The sequence below is a fragment of the Vigna angularis genome, chromosome 7 (assembly GCF_016808095.1).
Source record: "Vigna angularis cultivar LongXiaoDou No.4 chromosome 7, ASM1680809v1, whole genome shotgun sequence".
Lineage (NCBI taxonomy): Eukaryota > Viridiplantae > Streptophyta > Magnoliopsida > Fabales > Fabaceae > Vigna > Vigna angularis.
Window position 1 is genome coordinate 2,763,007 of NC_068976.1, and position 12,193 is coordinate 2,775,199.

Genomic DNA, 12,193 nt, shown 5'->3' on the forward strand with positions numbered 1-12,193 from the left:
ATTCATAAATAAAATAGTAGCAAATACAAGAAAGTTTTAAAGGGTTACATCTCACTTCAACACTTAGGAGATTTAGCTCCTCAAGATGAATGGGAAGAATTAAGTACAAAGAAGAGACATCATCTCCTAACCCTCTAATGGTGTTCTTTAAAGTACAGAGAAAATGGATGAGAAACTCTCTAAAGTCTCTCTACAAAATCTATCTAGAAGTCTCTTAAAATAGAGGGATGACTCTATTTTTATAAACATTCTAGGGCGTGGTTTTATCAATAACATCATGACTCCAACTACGAAGGTTTCCTTTCAAGGCGGGTTTCCTTTATGGTTCAAGCCTCATGCCTTTGTGTTGTAGCCCATAAGATAACTTTTAAAAGAAGGATTCTTCGTGGCTATAACCTCAAGTCCAGTGCTTGAGGTTTCCCTCCAAGGTGGGTTTCTTCATATGGCAGAGGCCTTAAGTTTCACGCTTAAGCCACACCAAAAGTTAGTTTACCAAAAATTACTTAGAATTCCTCTATTTTTTTCATTTTTCTCCTTTGACTCTATGTTCATTTGAATCTTTAAAACAAATAAATGGGAGAGATTTCTATAGAAATTCAATAGAATCAAAACAAGATAAGTGCAAAATTGATACCAAAATGAACTCATATTGAAGCTTTATCAACCATCAAACCAGAAAATAGAGGAAACACTAATGTTAAAAAAAAACCTAATGTTTAAAAAAATGAAAGAATGAAGTCAGATCAATGAATCAATAAACAATAAATTAAAAATCAATAAACAGTTACACAATATAAAACAAGAGGAAAAGGAGAGAAAGAAACAAACCACCAAGAATATAGGGAGAAAGAAGATCGAAAGATGAAACCATCGAACCAAAAAATAAAGAAAAAACACATAACAATAAATCTTTGAACGAGAATGAGGGGAAAAGGAAGAGATGGTCTATGGTGAGTGACAAACATTTGCTATGGTGAAAGATAGAAAAAAAAAGTAAAAAGAAATATAGGTTAATATGAGGTCGACGGGGAAAAATGGATAGAGGCAGAGAATGGAAGAAATTAGAAGACAGGGAGAAAGAAATAAATAGGATTAGAGAAAAGTGAGAGTAGACAGAAGGTTTGGAAAGGCTTGGTTTAGGATTTTAGAAAAAAAAAAGATGGTTTTTTAGGGAAATGAATAAAGTGTTTAAAATGTAGGACATATGTTTTGTTTTTGAGCAAACGCGTCAGATGGAGACTTAATTACTTAATTGAGTAAATAAAAAAGAATAGAAAATTTTAAGAGTTTGAAATGTGTTGTTCATATTGTGCCATGTGTCTTGCTTTTACTATTTGTATTTATTGTTTTATATTTTGTTTTATAGATGTTAGTTTAAAGACCCACTTGCTGCCAACCAATGAATTCTTTGAGGATGGTGGCACTAGACACCGTTTTGTTTGGAACAAGAGCTTGATACTCTCTACTTGCATTGTCTTTCTCCAATTATCATTACTTAGAGTTGTTATAAACACTCGGATGCTTTGTTGTGTCAAGACTATTATTTGGAGATTCCATTCTTCCCTCTTGTCATTGTCATGGGATCATTCATTTGAATTCTCTCCAACTAAAACATAATATTGTTTGAAATATAATCAATTTTAACTAAAACTACGTATTATTTGAAATACTATTTCTTCTAAAAATTGAATATTGAATTTGTTTGAATATATTCGTCTAGTTTTGTCTAAATAAGCTAAAATCGAATTAATTCATAAATATATAAGTATGCCTGTTTCTAATAATAAATATTTTAAAATAAAATTAATAGTATTCTATTAAAACGTGTACCTATGCTAGAGTCTATAAAGAAAATCAAAAATTAAAATATGTGATAAATTTAATTTATGTAATTTCAATTTTAAAAATTAAAAATTTAATTTAACATTTTAAGAACATTTTGTCTTTTAAATAAAGTGAAAATCAATTAAAACTTTTGACCATTTAAAACATACTCAAATGGAACCGGCACAGTTTTTCGTGTGCCCATCATGCTTTACTTCATGTTGGTTCTAATTAGGATGGATGCGTGTTGTTAATTTTGGGCCTTCCTTAAATTCTGAATTCAGCCCAACTTGGGCTTCTATTTTTTTTTCTTTAAATGATACACTTTTAGCTTGTTCCAAATATAAAACTAAACCATGTGCTGCTGATGGAAATATTCAATTAATTGAGCGTGTGGTTAAGAAAGAAGCTATATACATACATATATATATATATATATATATATATATATATATATATATATATATATATATATATATATATATATATATATATATATGAGATTAATTTCAAAGATTCAAATGAGAAAAAATCAAAGATGTATTGGAGTTTTTCTTAATTTCACTAACTAATCGGTATTGAGATCCAATTATAAAGACTAAAATTACCATCTACTCTATTTAAAAAGTGAAAGTTTTAAGAGTATACAAGTTAAAGACACTACCAAAGGAAGAAAAATTACAAACGTAGTCTTAAGAGTTCAAATGTCTTAAGTAAAGGTTTGAGTTTGAAATTTTTACTAGAACTAGAAGCCCACTAAAAAAGTAGTTAATCAAGGTCATTAATTTTATTAACAAATAAATATAAATATTTGATACTAACACCATGTTGTCATAAATAGGAAAATAAAGTTCTCCCGTTAAGGTGCTAAAAAGATATAGAGTCAAATGCGTATTTAAATTTAAATCCTCCAATAAAGGGAAGACAAATATATATATTACGTGTTATAGAAACATCCAATATTTGTATTGGTTTGTTATGTTACGCCAGAAGAAAGTGCCCTCATGTATTTGAAATCAAACATTAACATAATTGTTGTTAACATAAAACATGAATTCAAGTGAGAATTACTAAAGAAAATGCTTCATTTTGGTAGGACAGTTAGGAGAGGGATGTCTGTGTGGTTGAGTTTGTCTACACATTTATAATAAACAGCTCCACAAAAATATTTAACCCTCGAAAAATACATCATTAAAATTAAGATCGTATTTAAGATATTATCAGTTTTAAAATCTAAAACTAATATCACCATTTTTTCCTATAAGAGAATGAAGGAAAGAGATGTTAGATGATGCTTTTGGTGTAGCAAGGCAAAATAAAGCTTAGTTGTTTCATAAAAAGTGTTCAGAATTAGCATATAAATACTTTTATGTAGTACAACTTCAATAATTAATTGTGTGCAATAAGTATGCCTTTTGCCTTTCTAACATTCTCCTTATATAAAATTCGTCCTCGAGCAGCGCCAGAGAATAATGCTACATGCACTCCTCCAATTAGGGTCCCTTAATTCCATTTTAAGATGTATTACTCATCAAGTGTGTGTTGTAATGTGAACCAACGTGCGTGCCATTTTTTTATTGCTCCAAATTGCACATTAAACTTCATATATAACAACTGTTTGACGTTAATATTTATAAGCCAATTGCGTCCGAATTTCAAAAGGAAAAAGAAAAAATTTAAGCAAAGAAAGTCGTAAATCATACTTGGATCAATCTCATCCCAGGAAAATGTCTTTTCTTTTTCTAATTTTAGTCTCAGCATTAACAGAATGTGATTGGCTTGTATGGCATGGCATCAAGTTTCCACAATGCACTTTACAAGTCAACTTATTCTAATGAATCATTTTCGTCGTAATTAGCCTTTAAAACAAACCATCTTTTCCATATTTTCCTAGGAATCTATTGCGCTTGGCAAACCATATTCAAAGGGAAGAAAAAAAAATATTCTTGTGGGAAAGCAAATCGCTGTCCACTATCCAGGATTTTAGGTCTCTTGTAGCCATTGATTAATCTTCACATAATATGCGGGGAGGGATTTTCCAGAATTGAAGGTGTGTTGAAATTTGACAAAAATTAAAACTAAGTCAGATCAACAATATATAAATAAAAACATTCTTAAATTCATAATGTTGTGCAGTTTTTGGTTGTAAACTAGTTGACAACTCACTCCCAAGAAAAACTTCACAATTCATGCAATTAATTATGCAATGACTCATATTTTATCTATAAATCTAACTCAAAAGTATGTATTCCAGATAAGAACATGTATGGTATGATGTTCATTCCTTTAACGGTGCTTATTCATGACTGCATGGATATAAGAAACTCATTTCCATGTGCAGTTGACCCCATTGTCAAGCTTTGTCTGGTACTGTGTTACTTGATTCTTTGTCAAGGACCAAACCCCACTTCAAAGCGTGTGCCGATGTTACCAAGAAATTTCTAGCAAACTTTTGGAAACGCTCTCTCCAATCCATAGACTTTTGGCATGCAAGACGCGTGGCTATCATCACTCACTTAACGGTTAATGACTTCAACCTCAAGGGTCTTTTATCTCTTTCAATCACCTTAATCTCATTCACATCAAAGTTGGAAAACAAAACGCTAATTAAGCATCATGTTTTACGCCACTGTGGAAAAAGGGTCTGTGATTTTCTGCTACAATATCAAGATCTAAACCTAAAACTAAGCAAATTATCAACTTCATTACCTCACCCCTAATACTTTTTATATATGCAATTAGAGCACTCTTCTTCTAACGGCATTGAGTAATCAATTGACAGATTGAATTCATATATTCTGAAAATGGAAAAAAGGAAATGACAACTGAGTCTAAGCTCTAAAACACGTTTTGCTCATTCATTAGTTCACCATTGTGCTGTACATGTATTGGGACAAAACTTCGAAGGAAAAAACACAAAAGGCACGAAAACCCATGACCTTCTTTTTCTTTGTTGTGTACTGGTTCATCATCTCTCACATAACTCTCTTCATTCTAAGCCTTCTTGTTGTTGACGTTGTTATTATTATTATTATTTTGTTTATTTTAACTAGAAACTTCTTCCAAAAGCTTGTACCTTCTGACCTTATTCCTGAAGACCTGTTTGGTGGCACCACTCGACTTTGCGATATCTTCTGACCTGGTCCTCCTCAGTCTCTCTTCCAAGGCGCCGTTGGTGACTATTCTCTTACGGGTTGAAACCAGAACCGGTGAAGATTTTTGGGGGGATGTGGAGGCTGATGGTGATCTTGATGACTCCGGTGACTTTGGTTTCTTAATGGGTTTCTGAATTTGGAGATGAAGGATACCACTCCCTTTAACTCCCTTCTTCCACCCAATGTTTTTAGCACTGTTGTTGCTGCCACCATTCTTTATTTTCTTGATCCTGCTCTCACCATCGTTGTTCCAAATTGACGAGGAGGAATTCGAAGAATTGGTTGACTTCTCTTTGGTGTCCTCTCTCTGACTCAAACACCAATTGCAGGTTCCAACAGACTCTTTCTCGGGGTACAGATTGCTGCAGTATCTGCCAAATTATAGAAACACGAGGCTTAATTAATTTCGAAAGAATGAAATTAACAGACATACCCAAATGAAAAACCAGTGAGTCACGATTCCCTCATACAAACGGGACTAATCTATTAGCCTAGTTTTGTTGAGATATCAAATCAAAATTCAAACGTTTGATAGAAGAAGTGTGTTAGTTTAGTATACGACAGTGTCTGGAACGTGACGAGGAAAAATATATTGTTTTGAACATATGTACCCACCTGTGCTGAGATCTGAATTGGCAGACTTTGCAATGAAAAAGCTGATCAGAGAAACCAAGATCCCCACACATGCAACACTCTGTATTGGGTTGAGAGTGAGATGTTCCTTTGGTTGTCATGTTTTGGTGGTGTTTTTCATTGAGAGAGAGAAGATATTGATAATTGAGGAATGAATAGCTATGGGTGTATGGCCGCAGAAGAAAAGGCGAGGAGACCCACAAATGACAAAACAAAGTCCATATAAATAAAACACATGGACTTAGTTTCCGTGTGACCGTGTTTGTGAAGCTTGTTGTGTTGGGTTGTATTTATATGTATATTTTAAATGAGGCAATTTCGTGTAGCGGTAGGAAAGGAAAATTAATTAATAATGGAGGCTGTTTGAGGAATGGCAAGGGGATAGATAGAGACATTCCTTCCAAGCTAGCTACCCTTTAAAAAAAATAAAAAAAAAATTAATTGTAATTGATTGGTTTGTGGGTTGGTCCAGATAGACCCCATGAATATGATATTGGAAAAGGGAGGGTCATGGTCATGGCCTAAGAGCCTCACCTGGCCTAGTCATAGACTCGTGAAGGAATGGTAGACGAGGACTTGTAATGCTAAAATGGAACATTGGTTGGTTAGGCCAAAAAGGCTAAGCACAATTAAGAGGAACCTTATCTAACACAATCAACTCACCATGCTTTTCTCCTTCCACATTCAGAGAACTACATAATTTCTCAACTTTTTTTTTTCTTCATAATGGATTTTTGCTACACCTTTTATAATTAAGAGATGCCGAGAGAAACTAGAGAGATACGATGGGAAAATACTTATAAAAAGATGACGTGAAAAAGTGTGTAAGAATAAGCTTACTAGTACACACCTCAATTTTTCATATCGTTTTTCTCACTTTCGTTACATGTTATAAGACGCGTGAAAATTCTTTTTCTGGAAGGGTATACACTCTCCATACGGAAAGAGAGATCAAAAAGGGGAAAGAAGAAATAAATGTTATGAATACTGTCTCATAACGATATGATAAAAATGGAGAAAGAATTATACGTATACATGACTGTTTTTAAAATTGGAAGGTGAAATAATTAGGCATGGTTAGAGGTGTACCAAAAATTATAACCAGTCAAGAATCAACAACCTCTACTTCCACGTAGTTTGCTCAATAATAAGAAAACACACTAAATTATATGTTTAAGGTATGAATATAAGTTATTCCTTTTATTCATGGATCAAAGTGATATATATATTAATATTGTTCACCATGGTGTCTCTTCAAGATAAATATGATTTTATTCATAAGTACTTCATACTTATACAGGGATCTCACTAAACATTCTTATTTTTTTTAAGGTTAGTATTATTTTATTTGAAAGACAAAATATATTGTGATACACGAACTTATAAAGTAAATATCGTGATAAATTATTTTGAAACAAGTATATTTTGTGTCCATTGTGTAATCAAGAGACACCTCACTCTTCATCACCACAGACAATAATGGAAAGATCATATTAATTGAAACTATGAACACCAATAAATGTATCTTGACTTCCCAAGATCCAACTCAAAGGAATTTGAGAGGGCAAGTTGAACTACAAATTTGACCGAAAACCCAATTAACCCCTCCTCAAATTTCTTAGATATGAGTTTAGAGAAAAGAAATATAAAGAAAACATGTCAAAGAACTATGATTATAAGAAAATAGAATCCAATAATTTGAGTTTGATACGAATGACTAAAAACAAATATAATCTAACTTTCTTCTCAGACACCACACATGACACACAAATACTAGTGCAAAAGTATCTTTTTATGATCGGATATTGCATTGATTCCTTTAAAACAAATTGTAAAAATAAAAGTCATATTAATTTTGTAATTAGAAGGGGAAATATATAATTGGGTTCATCCTAGAATTTATATAAGTTTTTATGCAATTGACTTATTACATTAATGTAAAATAATTTTAAAATGTGAAACTACATTGGTTCTTATTACAACTGGTGTAGTATTGTCTTAAAATCACATAGTTTCGTTATCTCTACCAAACAATTTCGTGTTTTATTTTCATCACTTCTCTCTTACGTGTAATTGTACATCTTCACATTCATTTCTGTTTTGGAGCTTCGTCTTTGTTCTTGTCACGTTCCTTCATCATCATCTTCATGTCGCTCGTGAATCCCATTGGTACTCATGGAAGGATTGCATTCTGATGTCTCCACTCTTTCTCTCTTCTTTAGAGTACTTATACATTGCTCTCAATCACCAGTCACAGAAAATGTGTCCAATGCTTCAAGAGTTTTGAGAGAGGGAACATTTCTTTTGAATTTCCTTCCAAAAGAACATTGATTTTAAAAAATCAACACGCTAGAAGCTTGGACAACTCTCATTCTTCACCTAGTGAAGAAAAAGTTTTAGATTCTTAGAAAAACTAAATTTTCCTAAATAGAATCTTTTCAAAAATAAAAAGGCCTTATTTTTTTTTGCTTCTTTTGTGTATGCTTTTATCATATCAACAACTTTTTCAAATAAAGCTCAACTATCTTCTTCATAAAACCTTTTCCAAAAACAAAAGGCCTTTTTTCTTTGTTCTTTTATTTAGGTCTATTTTTTTTAATAATACTCCTATTTTTTATTTGTTGTAGGTACATTCTTTATCCAAGAGGAGATCATCAAAGTTGTGCTTCCTCAAATATCTTTTCGATTTGAGGACATACCGTTTTCAAGACGGAAGGTGTAATGGAATCTGTTTTGGGAACTAAAGGAGATCCATGAAGGGAGTATCAACTTAAGCTAAGGCTAGGACATTAAGAAGAAGGACTTTCAAGCTTGTTCTTGTTGTCCCTTAAGCCTTAGAAGACTTTGGACCTCTCACAAAGAGCCATGGTCAAAGAAGATGGAAGAAGAAGATGAAGCTTTAAGGATTCTACTCTTGTGGAGGATCACATTTTAGTTTTCTTCTTTATCTTAAAACACTTTTTGTAAATATGTAATATAGCTCACTTTTAGCCTTTTATTTGGCCAAGACACTTTGTTTAGCTTTGTTTAGAAGACTTGGTGGCTTTAAGAGAGAGTTAGCGCACCGTTAGGTCCTTAGTTAGAAGGTAGCACCTAAAATGGGCTAGAAATGGGTTAAAATGGTTTTGGAATGAGTTAGTTACAAGGAGACTTTTGCACTAAATGCTTTGATTATGTTAGTTACAAAGCATACGACTCATCACATTTAATATTTAGCCTCCTCATTTAATGCTTAGGCTCCTCATTTAATGTGAGACTCCTCAATAAATGATGGAAAGGCTCCTAAATATTCCATGTACTCTAACCTTCTCCTTCACCTATAAAAGGAAAGGCACCATTATGTAATTCTTAGAACATGATTGAATGTAAAGTTTTTTTACTAAAGTTACAAGACTTCTCTTCCTGAGTTCTCACCTTATAAAATTGTCTTCTTCTAGACTTTTCATACCTTCTCCTTCATGGTTGGACTAAGTTCCTAAAAAGACATCTACCAAGATCATACAACACCAACATCTTCATCTATTCATCTTTATTTGCTTCCTCTACTTTCATTGATCATCATGGAGTTCATCTCTTTGAAGAAGCTTCATCAACTCATCATGGAGATAATCTTATGTTGAAGGAGCCTCCTCAAAGCAATCTTTGAGGTTTCTCTCACTTTTCTTCTCAACTCGAAAAAATTTAGCAATGTGACTGGACTTATCACAATTGTAGCACTTTCTCGATCTGCATTCGTTTGCATAATGGCCACGCTTGTCACACTTAAAACACTTTAGTCTGACTGATCTTCTCAGCCTTTCTCTTGTCCTCGGTCATGCCAATTTTGCTAACCGGTTTACTCTTCGCTATCATTCTCAAAATTATCTCGGCCATGTACACCTCGTCCTTGGCGTCCACCTTCAGGAGCTCGGCTCTGAGGATTCTGAGTTTCATTCGAGTCAAACTGTGCCTTTAGTGCTTGATCGAGAAGTTCAACCCGTTCATCCCAACTCTTTCTCCTTTGTTCATGGGCTTCTAATGACCCAACAAGTCCATCCATTGTGAGAACTGACAAGTCCTTCAATTCTTCAATGGTGCACACGATATTTTCGAAATCTTTTGTGAGAGATCTCAAGATTTTTCCCACAACCCGGCTAGGTGGCATTTATTTACCACAAAAGAGGGCATTATCGACGACCCGAGTCCGTCAGAAACAACAAAAAGTCGTCGGTAATGCCTATTACCAACGGATTACTGACGGCCTACAGGTCGTTAGTAAATCGTTTGTCGCTAACCATTACCGACGGCCTTTGCCCTTCCAATTTTACCGAAGGGCAAAGGCAAAGGCAGATGCTCTAGTTTCATTCCACTAGTTTAGATTATGAAATTTTTCATGACATCAAGTCAAACTAACCACTGATATTTCTACTAGAGAAGGACAGTTGAAAAGGAGATATCAAATGATATTGCATAATATGTTTGTAGTATTTTACATACGATAATTGTTGCCAAAACAAAGCTAAAACTACAGTAGGCTAATACAAGCCTATTACAAATCAAAATTACACAAAAAAAACAAAATAACCCAATCAATCCTATGCTACGGTCTAGTACTAGTTCAGTTACGGCCACAGTCCAAATCGACTTCTACTGAAGTTTTCACGTGCCTCCACTATTGCTTCTTGACAACTTCAAGCTTCTATCTTTTGTCCAATCCTACAAGACATATGAGCAAAGCTTCGATCAATATTCCCTTATAGCTAAAACAGATTGCACAAAAAGATATAGGGCAATAAGAACTTCCCTTTCTCGGTCTTGTTGTTTAATTGGTGCCTGATTGCTCTCAATTGTAACCTGCTGCACAAGTTTTCCAATTGTCATCAATCCCAAATCTACACAAATATTCACACCAGATTCAACAATTCACATAATCCAACAAATTGCATAACAAAAACAGTTTAAACAAACACTCCCTTAATTTTCTAATCTCCCATGTGAGGTGTTTCTGCTTCAGTAATCTTCTGCTCAAACGAATGATTCACTCAATTCAGCTCTGCACATCTAAGTCACACCACAATCCAATAAATACACATGAAAATGAACAGTTAACCAACTTCAAATTTGATATGATTCAAAACAAGAACTAAACAGGTTAAACATCAATCCAAGTTAGTCAAAATTGATGGACTAAACTGGTCTATCCAATGAACAAGAACAATGTGATACGATCATGCAATCAAAATTGGAAATGCAGTGCTTTAGTCACTTTGAATGAGATATGACAGTTTAATTAGGATGAAACTAAATGGCAATCAAGAATATACAATAATCAAACTGGAAAAATTGACATCAGCACATAAATCAACAAACAAATTTAAAAGTTGGAAGTGAATGTAGTAGTAGTAAACAATTTTAGTAAGTCAGCTTGACACACTCACCAGTTCTGACCATTCCAGCACTTTTAATAAGTCAATTTGAGATTATTTGGCTCATGTGAGTGACAGAAATCACAAAGTAAACTGAAATTACAAATTTGAAAGCTTACCCAACAATTTATGCATCAATTTGACTTAACTAAACCACAAACTCTGCAATTTCAGAATTAAAATAACTAGACAGCTTTGGAAATAACTTTTGGAAAGTGATTTTACACTGACTTCAACCCTAATCTAAGGCTATATATGAGTGACACTCAAATTGGAAATTGCAAAGAATTGAGCACGGTGAAAAGCTCACAAAATGAATTAAATAGTGATGTGTGTTTCTGGTTTAGCAACTGAGCTATACCAAGGCATTTCATTGCTCATTTGGTATGCCTAACCTTACATAACATCAACAAGATCCAAACAACTTTGAACACACGTCAACAGATTTAAATGAACTCATATTTGCAGAAATAGATTGCATTTAGTGATAAGAAATGGTATTAAAAACTATGCACTGGCTCACATCACCAAGGCTAGATTTATCATCTCACTGCCTTTCTTTGGTTGATATAAGACACACGCAAATCACTGAATCAGACCAACACAGTTTCAAAGCAGTTTAACAATGATTTTAGCACAATTGAAGAAAACTGCATCAACTAATTACTCAACACATGACCATTAAACAAAACTGAACTTGGATTTCAAAAGAACATTTCACTAGTACAAAAACAACATACAACGTCGAATATTTTAGGTCTTTCACGTCAAATTCGAGAACGACGTCATATCGAGAGACATTAAATTGACATCGAAGTTAAAAAACTTGACTTTAAATTTAACATCGAATTTAACAATAAACGACGTTAATCAATTTTTTTATTTTTTTAATTAATTGTGATCCTTTTTTACAACTCTATGAGAACTGAAAAGCAGAAAAACAACAAATTTCAGTTTTTGGAATTTTGTAAAGCATGAACTATGAACGTGTAATATAGTATCAACAACAAACAATAATGAAAAACAACAAACAAGTTCAATCAAACAACAAACAAGTTCAACAAATAAGTTTTCAAAACAAAAACGAAAACTAACCTTGGTTCATCGGAAGAAAGTGTTGCCACAAGTGAGAGAGAAAGCAGAATGTGCCTATGAAGGACAAGAACACGAAAATAA

The 12,193-nt window shown here is 33.3% G+C and overlaps 1 protein-coding gene across 1 annotated transcript; it reads right to left on the reverse strand.

The window, feature by feature from the left end:
- Positions 1-4,656: 4,656 nt before the first annotated feature.
- LOC108337164 (uncharacterized) lies at positions 4,657-5,890 on the reverse strand. Its single transcript, XM_017573629.2, has 2 exons — positions 5,595-5,890; positions 4,657-5,350 (listed from the first exon to the last, which is right to left on the reverse strand). Exons 1-2 carry the CDS (start codon positions 5,711-5,713, stop codon positions 4,870-4,872), a joined length of 600 nt encoding a protein of 199 aa, XP_017429118.1. The 5' UTR covers positions 5,714-5,890; the 3' UTR covers positions 4,657-4,869.
- Between the last annotated feature and the right edge of the window lie 6,303 nt (positions 5,891-12,193).